The sequence below is a fragment of the Camelus dromedarius genome, chromosome 11 (assembly GCF_036321535.1).
Source record: "Camelus dromedarius isolate mCamDro1 chromosome 11, mCamDro1.pat, whole genome shotgun sequence".
Lineage (NCBI taxonomy): Eukaryota > Metazoa > Chordata > Mammalia > Artiodactyla > Camelidae > Camelus > Camelus dromedarius.
This window is the reverse complement of record NC_087446.1, coordinates 17,326,185-17,339,199: the sequence shown is the minus strand read 5'-3', so window position 1 is coordinate 17,339,199 and position 13,015 is coordinate 17,326,185. Positions and strand designations below refer to the sequence as shown.

Sequence of the window (13,015 nt, the reverse complement as noted above, 5' to 3'; positions counted from 1 at the left end):
AATGGGCAGGAGACAGAAGAGAATAATACCTTCCCAAAATTAATATGTGTATTTTAAAGAAATATTTTTGTCTATTTTAATTGGTTAAAAAAATAAAACTGATTCCATCCAAAATTTAACTAATTCATGGTTGCTTTAAGTTTATCTGTAGTGTTCTAGTTTAGAAATATGATTGAAACTTCAAAAATGCATACTATTACTTATTACTAGTAGTACATGAGTCTCTAAGCCATAAAAATAATGCCTAGGAAAATTTTTATTACATGAGAATTATTAATCTGAAATGTAGATTGTTTACAATTAAATATGTTCATTATTTTTATTAACTTTATTCCAAATGTCTTTTTAGCTCAATCAGTAAAACCAAGTGCAAGAAGAAAGAAAGGGATAGAACTGGGAGACATTCAGACTTCCATCGAATCTATAAAACAAACACAGGAAGAAATTAAAAGGTAATATATACTGACAGTGACTATTCATCTGAGTACAGAGGAGTAGCTAAGACTCCTGCTACATAGGAAATCCTATGCAAACTTTACATTTTTATAACATCACGAAGCTAAAAGAGAACCTTGGCTTCTGTCACCCGATTACTGAAACTCAGGAAATTCCTTCAGCACTAAAATACTGGGGGAGGCAAGAAGGTTTTTTTCCTCATCTGTGAGATTAGAAGTAGAATCTCTTCATCTTATTGCTGTAGCATACTGGAGTGTAGCTGGATTGGATGTGGAAGTGGGGCAGTTTTCGAGAAAGTTGGTTCACAAAGGCTTCCAGTCTCCTTTGTACGTGGTTAATTTTAATTGGAATGCAACAGTTGTTGAAATACTGAAATGCTTCCATAACAGTGGGTAAGTAGCCACTACCCTGAGACCTTCGAGTGTTCCTTTTGCACTCCAGGCCCTTCCCCACACTCACCTCCCCATGATCCAGCAACTAAAGGTCTTGACACTTCAGGAAGTTCCTTGGAAGGGAAAGGGTCCTGATCCTGCTCCATTGCTAAGGCTAGCATGAGTTCAGACTAGTTGTCTCTCATTGCTGTATCAGCTGTTAAATATTCTTTAACATTAGCCAACCTGATTTTGTGAATTTAGCATTCAGTGCTAGATGTTCTGTTCTTGGTGACCTTAATGGCTTATATTTAGTTGCTGTTTTCATCTGCAGCCTCATCTCCTGCCATTCCTCTACATTTATCCCATGCTCTAGCCCTATGAAACCCCTCACATCTCCAGAACATACTGTACTCTCTCTGGACCTTTACACCTTTACCCACACAGAATCCAGTTCTTAGACTGCCCTTCCTCCCACCCTGCCCAACAAGAAAATCCCTGTTTATCCTTCAGAACATAACTTAAATGCCATCCTTTATGTAACACCTTAAGTCACTCACCCTGCCCTGTCGAGTTATTAATCACTCCACTTGGCTTGCATAGCTTCCCATACGTAGTCTTTTTGAGTGCTTACCACACCACAGAGTTGTTATCATGCATGTCTGTTTACTCCTACCTCCTCTCCCACAACCTCCAATTGGCCATTAGCTCCTTTAGAGCAGGGAGCATGTCTTCTGCATGTTGGTATCATCAGCCCTTATACAAAAGTGCTCAAGTTTCCTGATTTAATTATATTTATAAATTAATGAGCCTACTTGTCCATTTTGCCTCCTTTCTTTCTACTGGTAAAACACTTTAAAGGAACCCAGAAAAGGAAGAGGTCTTCACTAATCAGCTCTTTTTAACCAAAAGCATTTAGAGTGGCATGAGAGTCATATAAGCTCATTTCATGACTAAACTGACATTTTATTTTTGTTAGCATATAAAATGCCTATAGAACAAATATTCTTCAAGTTAGGAATGTCATGAAATCTGTTGTATTATTTTTTTCCTGGTAAATTTAGGATTTTTCTCCAACTCTGTCTCCCTAAAGTAAAGATAAAAGAACTCTAGTGGGCCAACTAAGAAGCAAAATTGTTGTTTTAAAAGCACTGTCATAACAAAGAAGGTGATATATTTTATGTCATCAAAATTTTAAAAGTACATTTAATACTAATCATTAAGTAATATATTTGGTACAGTGTGGAATAAAGATTTTGGCAAGACCTAATAATGGTTCCACATAGCATACTTAGCTCCCTGTTCAGGTGGTAGTAATTGATTAAACTTTATACAATTGAATTCTGTGACCATATATCAAATTGTGAGTTCTCTGCTAACATTTTTGATAGTTATTAAATTTTTTGCTTGTTTTTATAGAAATATTATGGCTCTTCGAAATCATTTAATTTCAAGCACACCTGCCACGGATTATTTTCTGCAACAGAAAGACTACTTCATCATTTTCCTCCTGATTTTGCTTCAAGTCATAATAAACTTCATGTTTAAGTAGTTCTTTACAGTTGAATCAGTGAACTGGAATGATCAGATTTCACGTGGGACCAGTGTTGGAGTTGGTTTGGTCTTTATTAAAACATCATAATATTTCTAAAACAGAAAACCATAGAGATAAATGTAGAAGTGTTGACTTTTCATACCTTTTATCCTTAACGTGAAATAAGAGCTATTCTATTTGGTTATTAAAGTGAGCTGTGTGTTAAGTGCCAGAACATTTCTAGCTTTTGTGAGAATGTGTCTACATGTGAGTATAATAAATCCACATGTATACACAAGTGTGTCTTACATATACCTTAGTCTTTGTAGTCTATAGTATGTTTATGTTCTGCAATATACAGCATTAATGTTGTTCATGACAAAAATGCTATCAATCTTACAAATATATGTATACCAATCTGTTTTCTTCATAAAATAGGCACAAAACTTTTATCAATAAGGAATTACAGAATGGGAAATGATGGAATAATAGACATAAATAGTTCAGTATACTGTACTGTTAAAAAAAAAACAAAAAACCATTTCCAAAGCATCCAGATCAATTGTCTTCTTAGAAACAGGAATAAAAAAAAGGAAAAAGCATGGTCAAAATTGATATATTGAGAGAGAAGGTGGCAAATTGCTTTTTTAAAAGTTTACACAAGAGTTTTTTTAACCCCAAGAATTTAATATTTATAGATACAGCTATAAATATACTTACGTCTACATCAACAAAAACACTGGTATGTAGCTACTTGGATCTAGTGACTATATCTTTCTTATTATACCTATATTACCCCCTTAAAAGTGTGGTCAAGCTTCATTGCTGTCCTTTTTTCTTTTTTGTTTTTTTAAACTCAGTTGGTCCAGTAACAGGCCAAATTCTAGAGATGTTTATAGGGCATATGAAATGCTAATATTCATGATTTTTCACTATGAAACACTTATTTTAGCTTTCATGTTCCTAGTGTGTTCAGTGAAGTAGAATAGAAACAAAATTATAACCAATATTTTACTTCAAAAGCCAAATAAGAAAAGGGCGATAAGAAAAGACACTTCGTGTGGTGGCATTTATGTGTACATTAAAATTGGTTTCTTTAAAATGTGCAATAAGTTCAGCATCTAAGAAGAACGTCAAGTTCTGAAGTTAATTCTTTATTATCCTCCTCTTTCTTAGTAAATGCATTCTGTGGCAAAATCACAATTCCTTAAGATTCCTTTTGTTCAGGCTCAGGCAAACTCCTTTCCTATTTTTTTTCAGTTTAATATTTTTACTTTGTTTTTACATAAATATTTATAGCCTTCAAAAGCAATTTTTGCTAAGTAGTTAAGCTTAGGAACATGTTGTAAGAGGTATCTTAGAATTCTGAAAGTCGATTTTCTAATAAGAATGAAGGTCAGAGAGAATAACTGCTATTGCTACACTTGCCTTTGACTAAGAGACTGAGAGACACTAGTAAAATTACAATCAACTACTTATGCCATGGTGAGGATAAAATCAAGGAATGATTGCTAAATTATGAAAACAAAATGATTTTTAAAAAAAGAGCCTGCTTTTTTCCTCCTAACCAATATAGCTATCTTAAGTATCCTTAGGTTTTTATGAATAGCCATTTCCCACGTATTTTTGGCAAAACAATGCTGTATTCATACATACATGTGAAACATTTTTTAAATTGATTAAAACATAAGTAAAATATACCTACACCTAGTATAAGTATAATATGATTACAGTAGAACAGGTGGGGTTTTTGTTTGTACCCATACTTGATATAATTTTTGTACTCACTTTCTGTTACCAATGTTATACTCAACTGCCTCTTCATTGATATATAATATTTTGTAAATATTGTACAATTTGATCCTTTTTTATGGTTTAAATTAGTATTAATTTATATATATTGATTGGCTGATCACAAAAATAATTTCATCATTAAACCCTGAAAACTTACATTTTTTGGTTGATAATTCCCCTATGGGGTTTTAGTCTTATCCACTTGTATTAACTTTTGTTTGGTATAAATGGTATTTTATTGGTATGGTTATCTTCTAAGACTGGAGAGGTAGTTACTTTATTTTTAAATTTTCTTTTTAAGGCACATGTTATGAGTTCTTATTACTCAAGGAATCAAAAACTGTTTCATGAGAAAAAGCAGGGTTACTCATGACTGTTTCATATACACTGAAAGCATATATCTAATCTAATAGTCATAGTCTTCTTATGCTTTTAGTTATATGACTTCCTTTCTGTGAACTGAACACAAAACTCAGGAATTGGTGGCTTAGTTTTTAGATCAGTGCTTATATTAGAGTTAGTATGTGAATCCTTTAAATTACATAATTAACTTTGTATTTAGCCATACATGTAATTGACTTTGAATGTTCTCCAACTGAGATTAATCTTCGTTCACACATGGGTTCATAAAAATTGTGATTTACAGTTCCCAGTTGTCTGAGAGCCTCATGATGGTTTCTATGATTTAAGACCTATGACCAGTTTTTTTCTCACTTGAAAATTGAAATGAGTAATAATTATTAACATGTGCATTTCTGTTTTAGTTGTTAAATGTACTGTGTCTTCAGTTATCCACCATTTAGTGAGATGTAGCTGGCCCAGGAAAAGACAATAAATAGGGCATGTGAAATAAGTAAGTTTCAGCAATAGATATTTTACTTGTATTTCATGTCACTTTTCTGTATTACTTATAAAGGTACAGTGTAATCTTTGTCACCATTCCATTGAAAAGTTGGCCTTGTAAAATACAACCCTCATTTAGTATTCATGCTTTTGTGCCTTTAAGAAAATACTTTCCCTCATTTTTGTGTTACAAGACTATATGATTCAGAGTATTTATAGGCTTACTTGTCATAAAAGGGTCATTTCTCTGTGTCACTTTATTTCCTTTTATATAGCTATAGTATATTTAAACAATAATGCTGTACTTTTATAAGTGTTTGTCTATTTACCTATCAAATATATTCATTTTCAGACATCATTGAAGAAGACTTGTCAGATTATTGAGTATTGTAAACAGTGCCTTTTCGATGGAATTCATACTGTTTTAGGGTGTCAACTTGTGCCATATACACACAAAATTCTTTGGAAGGCAGTTTTAACTTTTTGAAGAATATGTTAGTCAAATATTTAAGAAAACAAATGTATAAAATTCCCTTTTTTCCAGTGTTTATTATTTCTAGTGAGCAATGAATATATTTGGGGGGTTTTTTGTTTGAAATACAGTGATAATGGCATTATTGATGAGCCATACATGACACTGCAGATTTTTTGAATTATGTTAAATGTACAGAAATAAAATATTAAAATTAGCATTTATACGAAATTTTCCCCATTTGAACCAATGGTAGGGGGGCACTCTCACACAAATCACTAAGTTTACATTTCAACTTCTCTCATATTTGACTACATGGAAAAAGAGATTCTTTAAAATGTATAACCTGCCATTATTATGTAATTTGGTTTCATTTTGTTTACCTTATAATGAATTTAATATATTTAATTTACTTTTTGTTACTCTTAATGTACTACTTGTTTTGTTAGTTTTTAATGAAAGATGGACTGTTAACATCGTATAGGACCAGTGTCTTCTTAATATGATTAACATATTTAGAAGAGCCACAAGAAACCCATGACAAAATGAATGTGAATATACTTTCTAAAATATTTAGAAAATTTTATCTTTCTGCATTTATCATGTCAATTTATTTTAGTATTACAAGATTGAAATTTAAAGAAAAAATGCCACTGATGAGCCACAGAACTTCAGTTGAAAATTTTCACTTTTTAGCATGCTAACTGTAAGTTAAATATCCTGTTTAATGGCCATTTATAAATACAAACACTACCACTGGTCAGTTTTGTAAAATAGAATAAAAGTATGTTATCTGCAGTGTAAGTATAGCACACTGTCAAATTCTTTTCCTTAAGGTGCATAGTAAATGTACAGCTAGTCTTAGGTAACTGTTTTGTAATGTATTACATTTCTAATCTGTTATTCCTAACCTATTATAAATGTTTGCAGAGACAAAAGAATTGAACTTTTCTAATGATCTGTAAAATGATGCTAACTTCTACAAGTAGGCATTCTAAATAAAATTTTTAAAAAGAGCAAACTGATCAAATGTCTTTGAATACAACATTTGGTGACTAAATTACTTAGTTCTTTAATTAAAAAAAATTTGTGTTGGGGGAGTAGTTGTGAAGGATGGTAAAGGACTTGCTTGGAAGAGACTTAACAGCTAGAAACCCTAATACATGCTTTATGTGATGCGTTATATTCACTCTTGAATACTCATAATAACCTTCAGATAAGTGGAAGTTAACTGGATTTTATAGATGAAGAATCTGAGGCTCAGAGAAATTAAATGATCCAAAAGCTACACAGTGAAGAGTGATAGTGAGCCCAAGTTTGAACCCATGTTTGACTTCAGTGTCCATTCTCTTTCCACTGTACACTTAAATAGAATATTAAATGTTTGGAATAATCCACTGCTCGAATCTATGTGTATTGAAAATTTTGTGATGGGTAAGAAAAAAAACCTTGCTATTACACAAGTATACAAAGCCCACATGAAAAAGATTTCCCCCCTCTAATCACCTATTAGTCCATACTGAGTCAACATCAGGCATGTTTCAAGAAATCATTCCTCTCTAGTTTTCCTCACTTTTCCTCCATCCTCCTCCCCTCCCATATTTGCTCTCCTCAGAATTCAGCTGCTTCTTGCCAAAAGTCAGTTGGTTCTTATTGAGGACAATGAGAGAGCTTACAGGGTTCTCCTGCCCTATGCAAAAGAATAATGGGTAAGGAAAACAGTCCCTCACTGATAAACCTCAATGAAACATTTATAAGGTAATTTTCTTACTTATATTGACCACACTCTGATAGGTGTCCTGTGTTGTGTTGTTAAGATAATCAACTTTTTTCACCTTACAAAATGTTCCTTTCTTGTGGAGATAGTGGGTCCTTACAGTGGTGACACATCACAGTAATTTGTTGAGTATACTGTAAATATTTGTTGAGTGCTTAGCATGTACCAAGCACCATGCAAAAACAAAAAAAGCTTTGTAAACATTCTCACCCTCCTCAAAACCTTGAGATTTGTCTATTACTTATTACCACCATTTTTTTTTAAGATGAGAAAAGTGAAGACAAGTTACATGCTAATGTCACATAGTGAATGTCACAGCAAACCCAGCTCTAAATCTTAGGCCCATACTCCTGACCATTTCATCCTTAAGAGTGTGTGTACGTCTTAATGAAACAGTATGTTCTTTCTGCTTAACAGTTTTTTTCTGCGGATTGTGTCCAATAATCCTGGGCCACTGTGTTTTTAAAGTATATCACCAACGTAAATAAGTCTTCACATCTATCACCTCTGCTAAAGAAAAAGCAAATTGTGGTGGCTAGGGTTTCATAGTGACACCTAAGCCCAGGATATGTGGCAAAGCCCCCTACAGAAGGCAGAAAGCCTGCAGCTTGCGACCGGGGCTAAGCCCTCCCCATCAGTCCTGCATCCTCAAAGAGAACAGCTGACGGAGAGTGGACAGAATATGTAAGAGTCGAATTCAGAGGTTTTGCTACGGAACAATGAACTTTTGACCGGGGTTGGGAACGAACCGAATTCTAGCCGCGGTGCCAAGTCCTTCCACTGTCATGCCGACTTCCTGAGAGAAAGTTTCCTGGGAGACGGAGAGACTTGGTGGCAGCTGAAGTCACTGGAGGAGAATGAATTCACCTAGGGGGATGGGGAAGGGCTTGCGGCTTCCTCTCCAGGGACAGCTCCACGATAATCGCGAGCTCTTTTCTATCTTCGCGGGCTATTGGGCCGCTAGCCCCAATCGGCGGAACGGCGGGGCTTTTCCGTGAGCAGGCGGAAGGGCAAACGCCTCGCCCAACCAACAAGTCGCGCTACCACCAACTTCCGGCCTCCAGCCCGCCCCTTCCGCTTCCAGCTGCGTCCCGCCCCGCTGCGTCCCGTCCCGTTCTCTCCCGAAGGTTCTGGGGTTCTGCAAGCGGCGACCGGAAGTGGCCCGAACCCAAAGGTTATGGCAGCTGCGTGTTCTTTGAAGGCGGCGTTGCAGGTGGCGAAAGTGCTAGAAACCATCATGAGCTGCTGCCTGGGGCCGGAAGGGCGGCAAGTACTGTGTACGAAGCCCACGGGCGAGGTGCTGCTCAGCCGGGATGGAGGCCGCCTCCTGAAGGCGCTACACTTAGAGCATCCTTTAGCCAGGTACCTGCGTCGCACACCCAGCCCGTTAGAGCGTCCCGTAACCAGGAATTCACATCCTGCACTCCAGCCCATAGATAGGCACCCCAGGCCATCTCCCTGAACTTCTTGTCCCTGAGGCTGTGCTCCTGGAAAAATTGACCTTGGATGAGACGAGTGTATGCTCAGAATTAGAGCGATGTCCAAGGGAACATTCCTGGACATCAATTCTTTAACTGACGAGAACAGTTTTCACCCCTCTCATTCCGGCTCGACCCAACCCTAGAATCTTGAATTAGAGCAAAGTAACTTGAAAAAGGAAAAATCTTAAACTAAATATATCAAACGGACAGCTTTCTCATTTTATGCCTATAGCTGTGAAAACATAGTTTCAACTTGATTCAAATGTAGGAAGGCAGCCCTCTGAAAATCTGAATTGCTTTCTCTCTTGTACAGGATGATGGTGGCATGTGTTTCCAGTCATCTCAGAAAAACGGGAGATGGTGCTAAAACATTTATTATCTTTCTTTGCCACTTACTCAGAGGACTTCATGCAATCACAGACAAAGAAAAGGATTCTTTCTTTTCTGAAAATATTCAAACCCATGGAAAGCATTGGAAAAATTGTTGTCAGTGGAAATTCATTTCCCAAGCTCTTCTAACATTTCAGACACAAGTATTAGACTATGTTGTGGACCACTACCTAAGTAGACACTTTTTGTCCATCTTTTCTTCATCCACTAAAGAGAGAACATTGTGTAGGAACTCTTTAGAGATGCTCTTAGAAGCATACTTTTGTGGAAGAGTGGGAAGAAATAATCACAAGTTTATTTCACAATTGACGTGTGATTATTTTTTCAAGGGTATGGCTTGTGAAAGTGCGTTTGAGGAAGTATTTGAGTTAGTGGATGACTGTTTTGTCGAGTTGAAAGTTGGTGTCACCGGCCTCCCTGTTTCAGAGTCCAGGATCGTAGCTGGGCTTGTGCTTCACAGAGACTTTTCTGTGTACTGTCCAGCAGATGGTGATGTAAGAATAGTGATAGTAACAGAAACCCTTCAGCCTCTTTTTTCAACTTCTGGATCAGAGTTTATTCTAAATTCAGAAGCACAGTTTCAGACATCTCAATTTTGGATTACAGAAAGGACAAAAGGAATAATGAAACATTTACAGAGTCAGGATGTAAAATTGCTCCTATCCAGTGTGAAACAACCAGACTTAGTAATTTATTATGCAGGACTGAATGGCATATCCGTGGTGGAGTGTTTATCATCTGAAGAAGTTTCTCTTATCCAGAAGATCATTGGTCTTGCTCCCTTTGTACTACCACAGGCCTCTTCACAACATGAAGTTTCTAGCACTGCTTTGGTGGAATTTTGTAAGCCCCTTATTCTTAGATCCAAAAGGTATGTTCATCTTGGCTTGATTAGTACGTGTTCATTTGTACCACACTGTATAGTTCTTTGTGGACCAGTGCAGGGTCTTGTTGAACAACACAGTGATGCTTTACATGGAGCATTTAAAATGCTTCGGCAGTTATTTAAAGACCTTGATCTAAATTATATGACTCAAGCTAGTGACCAAAATTGTACTTCAGGTCCTCTTATTTATAAGAATAGTGGAGAAAGTAATCAGTTACCAGAAATTGTTAATGGTTCAATACAAAGGCCATATCAGGGCACAGTTGTAAAAAACAAAGATGAACTGGCAAAATCTCAAACATATTTAAAAGTATATTCAAATTTGGTAGTTCCAAACATAGAATTAGAAACACATACCCCATGTTCAACACTAGAAGTGACACCAACAGATGAAACACTGAGATGTTTATCTCCAAACAAAGCCATGATAATTGATGACCATGAACCACGTATTGAAAGTAATTCTGCCAACTCAGCAACAAAAAACACTGGAATAGACATTTATTATGAAAATTTACAGGTCACAAAAATTGCTGGAAAGGGGGGCATGTTACCAGTGAGATGTATGTCACTAGAAATGAGTACTTCCCTGAGTTACTGTTTCTCATCTATACCAGCTGGTTGTGTTTTGCCAGTGGGTGGTAGTTTTGAGATCTTGTTACATTACTATCTTCTTAACTATGCCAAAAATTGCCAGCAATCAGAAGAAGCCATGGTTAGTATGATAATAGCTAATGCACTTTTAGGCATTCCTCAAAGTTTGTATAAGTCTAAGAAAGGAAATTACCGCTTTCCACAAATTTATGTAAGAGCTCTCAGTGCGCTGCAAACCAATCAGCCCATAATAAGCAGTCAGACAGGTTTGGAATCAGTTGCTGGTAAATACCAGTTACTAACTTCAGTTCTTCAATGTTTGACAAAAATCTTAACCCTTGATTTGGTGATCAGTATTAAAAGACAACCTCGGGAAATTTCTGATCAAGATTCAGAAGAGGAACTATAAAATTGGAAGTTTTTTATTAACTCAAGTTTTAATCCAACTCAAGCCATAAAGCAAAGCAGGATGTGACCGCTGATTCTCAAGTCAGTTCAGTCTAGTTAGGAAAACAGCGTAACTTCGAAAGTCTTTAGAAGTACACCAAGGCCAGTGGACATTCAGACACAAATATTAGAGACTACATTATGGAACATTTCTGAGGAGGAAGCCTTCTGCATGAGTGAAGCCAAGATCTGAGTAAGTGTCTCTTCCCCCTCAGTGTCCCTACATGTTAGTCTGTGTATTTGGGGAAGGGTGTTTCCTTGTAGGTCCTTTTTACTTTTCTGTGTCTCTTTTCACTCTTCATCTCTTCTCCCTCGCCTTTCTATATTTACTTAATAGAATAATTTAATCTCAGATTTGGGTGGGTTCGTCAAGTGCTATCCTATTTTAATCGTTCATGATCTAAAACATTGTTTGGTTCAATTAAAATAATTTATTTTCCCTACTCATAATTTCTAAAGCAATGAGTAAAAGTCTCATTTTTTTCTCAAACAGTATATAAATTAAATTAGTTTTTACTTTTATTTGGCCCCTTGTTTTTTTACACTTTGTGTGGAAAAGCCTAGATGGATTTTTTTCACCATTCATACACCATTGAGGATGTTACCAGAAATGTGACTTTGTGCATTGTGAACTTGTTTTCATTTCTTCAGTTGAAAGTTAATTCCAAAAAGGATATGAAGTTCATGCTGTGATTTTCTCTTTTCCTGTAAGAGTTTGAAAAAAATAATCCATGTATTTGCTGGTTTTTCTGTTTGATGCATAGCCAGTAAATAGTAACAAGTAATTTGAGAATTACAGTCAGCCCTCCGATCTTGGGTTCTGTATCCACAGGTTCAACCAACCATGGTTTGAAAATATTCAAGGAAAAAAATTCCAAAAAGTTCTAAAATGCAAAACTTTTAACTTGCGAGGTCCAGTGGCAACTATTTACATAGAATTTACATTGTGTTAAGTATCATAAGTAATCTAGAGATGATTTAAAGTACACAAGATGATGTGCGTAGGTTATATGCAAATGCTATGCCATTTTATTTATAAGGGACTTGAGCATCCACAGAGTTTGGTTTTGGCAGGGAGTTCTGGAACTAGTCCGCCTTGGATACTGAGAGATGGCTATATTAAAATATGAATTTCTAGTGGTTATATTTTATTTGAAAGGTTTATAAATGCAAATAATAGTGTGCATCTAGCCATGGATATAAGGACAGTCTCTTCTACTTTTAGTAGTTCTCTGTAACACCCAGGTCAGTAATGTGTTCATACCAAGTGTTAAGAATTGCTTGTTGAATAAAAGTGTTATCTTTACTCTATTCTAAATATGTGTTTACAGTTTACTAATTTGACAAATTCTTACTGAGTGCTTACTGTGTGCCAACTGCTGGATATAATGTGATAAAACAAATAGATATGGTTCCTGCCTTCATGCAGCTTTCCTCATAGATCAGTGAATAGATGCGTGACACTACTTGGATAGAGATTAAATTTAGGAAAACCAATTTTTAAAATTTAATTACAGTTAAATTTGAAACAGTGACGACTAGAGGTGTTTTAAAAACTAATATCCTAGTATGCAGATCTCACAATCTTTATATTAAATATAATTTTATTTTTGTAAGGCTTATGCTATGTGATGGTATCATTTCATATCTGTGATTATGGAGAGAATATATTAGTTCTATTTCTTATACTGAATTCATAAATACATGAACCTACCTGTAATTTTTTCCATTTACTTTTTTAAATTGCCTGTCAGTTTACTTGATAGTTTTGCTTTATTTTGTTGTTGTTGTTTTAAATACTTCTCCATCACTGAGAGCATTCACAGACTTTTCCCAGGCATGCCCAGTGCCTTGCTTTGTTGGGCGTTTTATAGCTATAAATAATTAGTAGCCCAGGAGCCCCTTTGTAAGCTGGGAATGGGTCTTTGTGTGTTTGGTGCATAATGTAATATCGCACACAGAAGTAGCCA

General features: G+C 35.7%; 3 protein-coding genes across 18 annotated transcripts in view; 2 read left to right on the top strand and 1 right to left on the bottom strand.

Annotated features, from left to right (window-relative positions):
- Positions 1-6,491, top strand: part of OSBPL8 (oxysterol binding protein like 8) — a 133,766-nt gene extending 127,275 nt beyond the window's left edge. For 8 of the 9 annotated variants that reach the window (XM_064491549.1, XM_010988201.3, XM_010988200.3 and 5 more), the window contains 2 exons: positions 350-452; positions 2,247-6,491. In XM_064491549.1, the coding sequence (XP_064347619.1) occupies positions 350-452; positions 2,247-2,379 (236 nt within the window). In that variant the 3' untranslated portion in view covers positions 2,380-6,491. Of the gene's footprint in view, positions 1-349; positions 453-700; positions 1,618-2,246 lie in introns of those variants that run through there. The other variant, XM_064491547.1, reaches the window with a different exon arrangement.
- The window catches only part of ZDHHC17 (zinc finger DHHC-type palmitoyltransferase 17), a 328,798-nt gene extending 320,530 nt beyond the window's left edge, over positions 1-8,268 (bottom strand). For both annotated transcript variants that reach the window (XM_064491550.1, XM_064491551.1), the window contains exon 1: positions 7,997-8,268. The gene's annotated coding sequence lies outside the window, so the exon portion shown is untranslated. The remainder of the gene's footprint in view (positions 1-7,996) is intronic.
- A 13-nt stretch (positions 8,269-8,281) lies between these two features.
- Positions 8,282-13,015, top strand: part of BBS10 (Bardet-Biedl syndrome 10) — a 140,284-nt gene continuing 135,550 nt past the window's right edge. For 6 of the 7 annotated variants that reach the window (XR_010383132.1, XR_010383129.1, XR_010383131.1 and 3 more), the window contains exons 1-2: positions 8,282-8,609; positions 9,042-11,238. Coding sequence is in view for 1 of the 7 variants with exons in the window: in XM_010988203.3 (XP_010986505.2) it covers positions 8,425-8,609; positions 9,042-11,007 (2,151 nt within the window). In the remaining 6 variants the exon portion in view is untranslated. Of the gene's footprint in view, positions 8,610-9,041; positions 12,364-13,015 lie in introns of those variants that run through there. The other variant, XM_010988203.3, reaches the window with a different exon arrangement.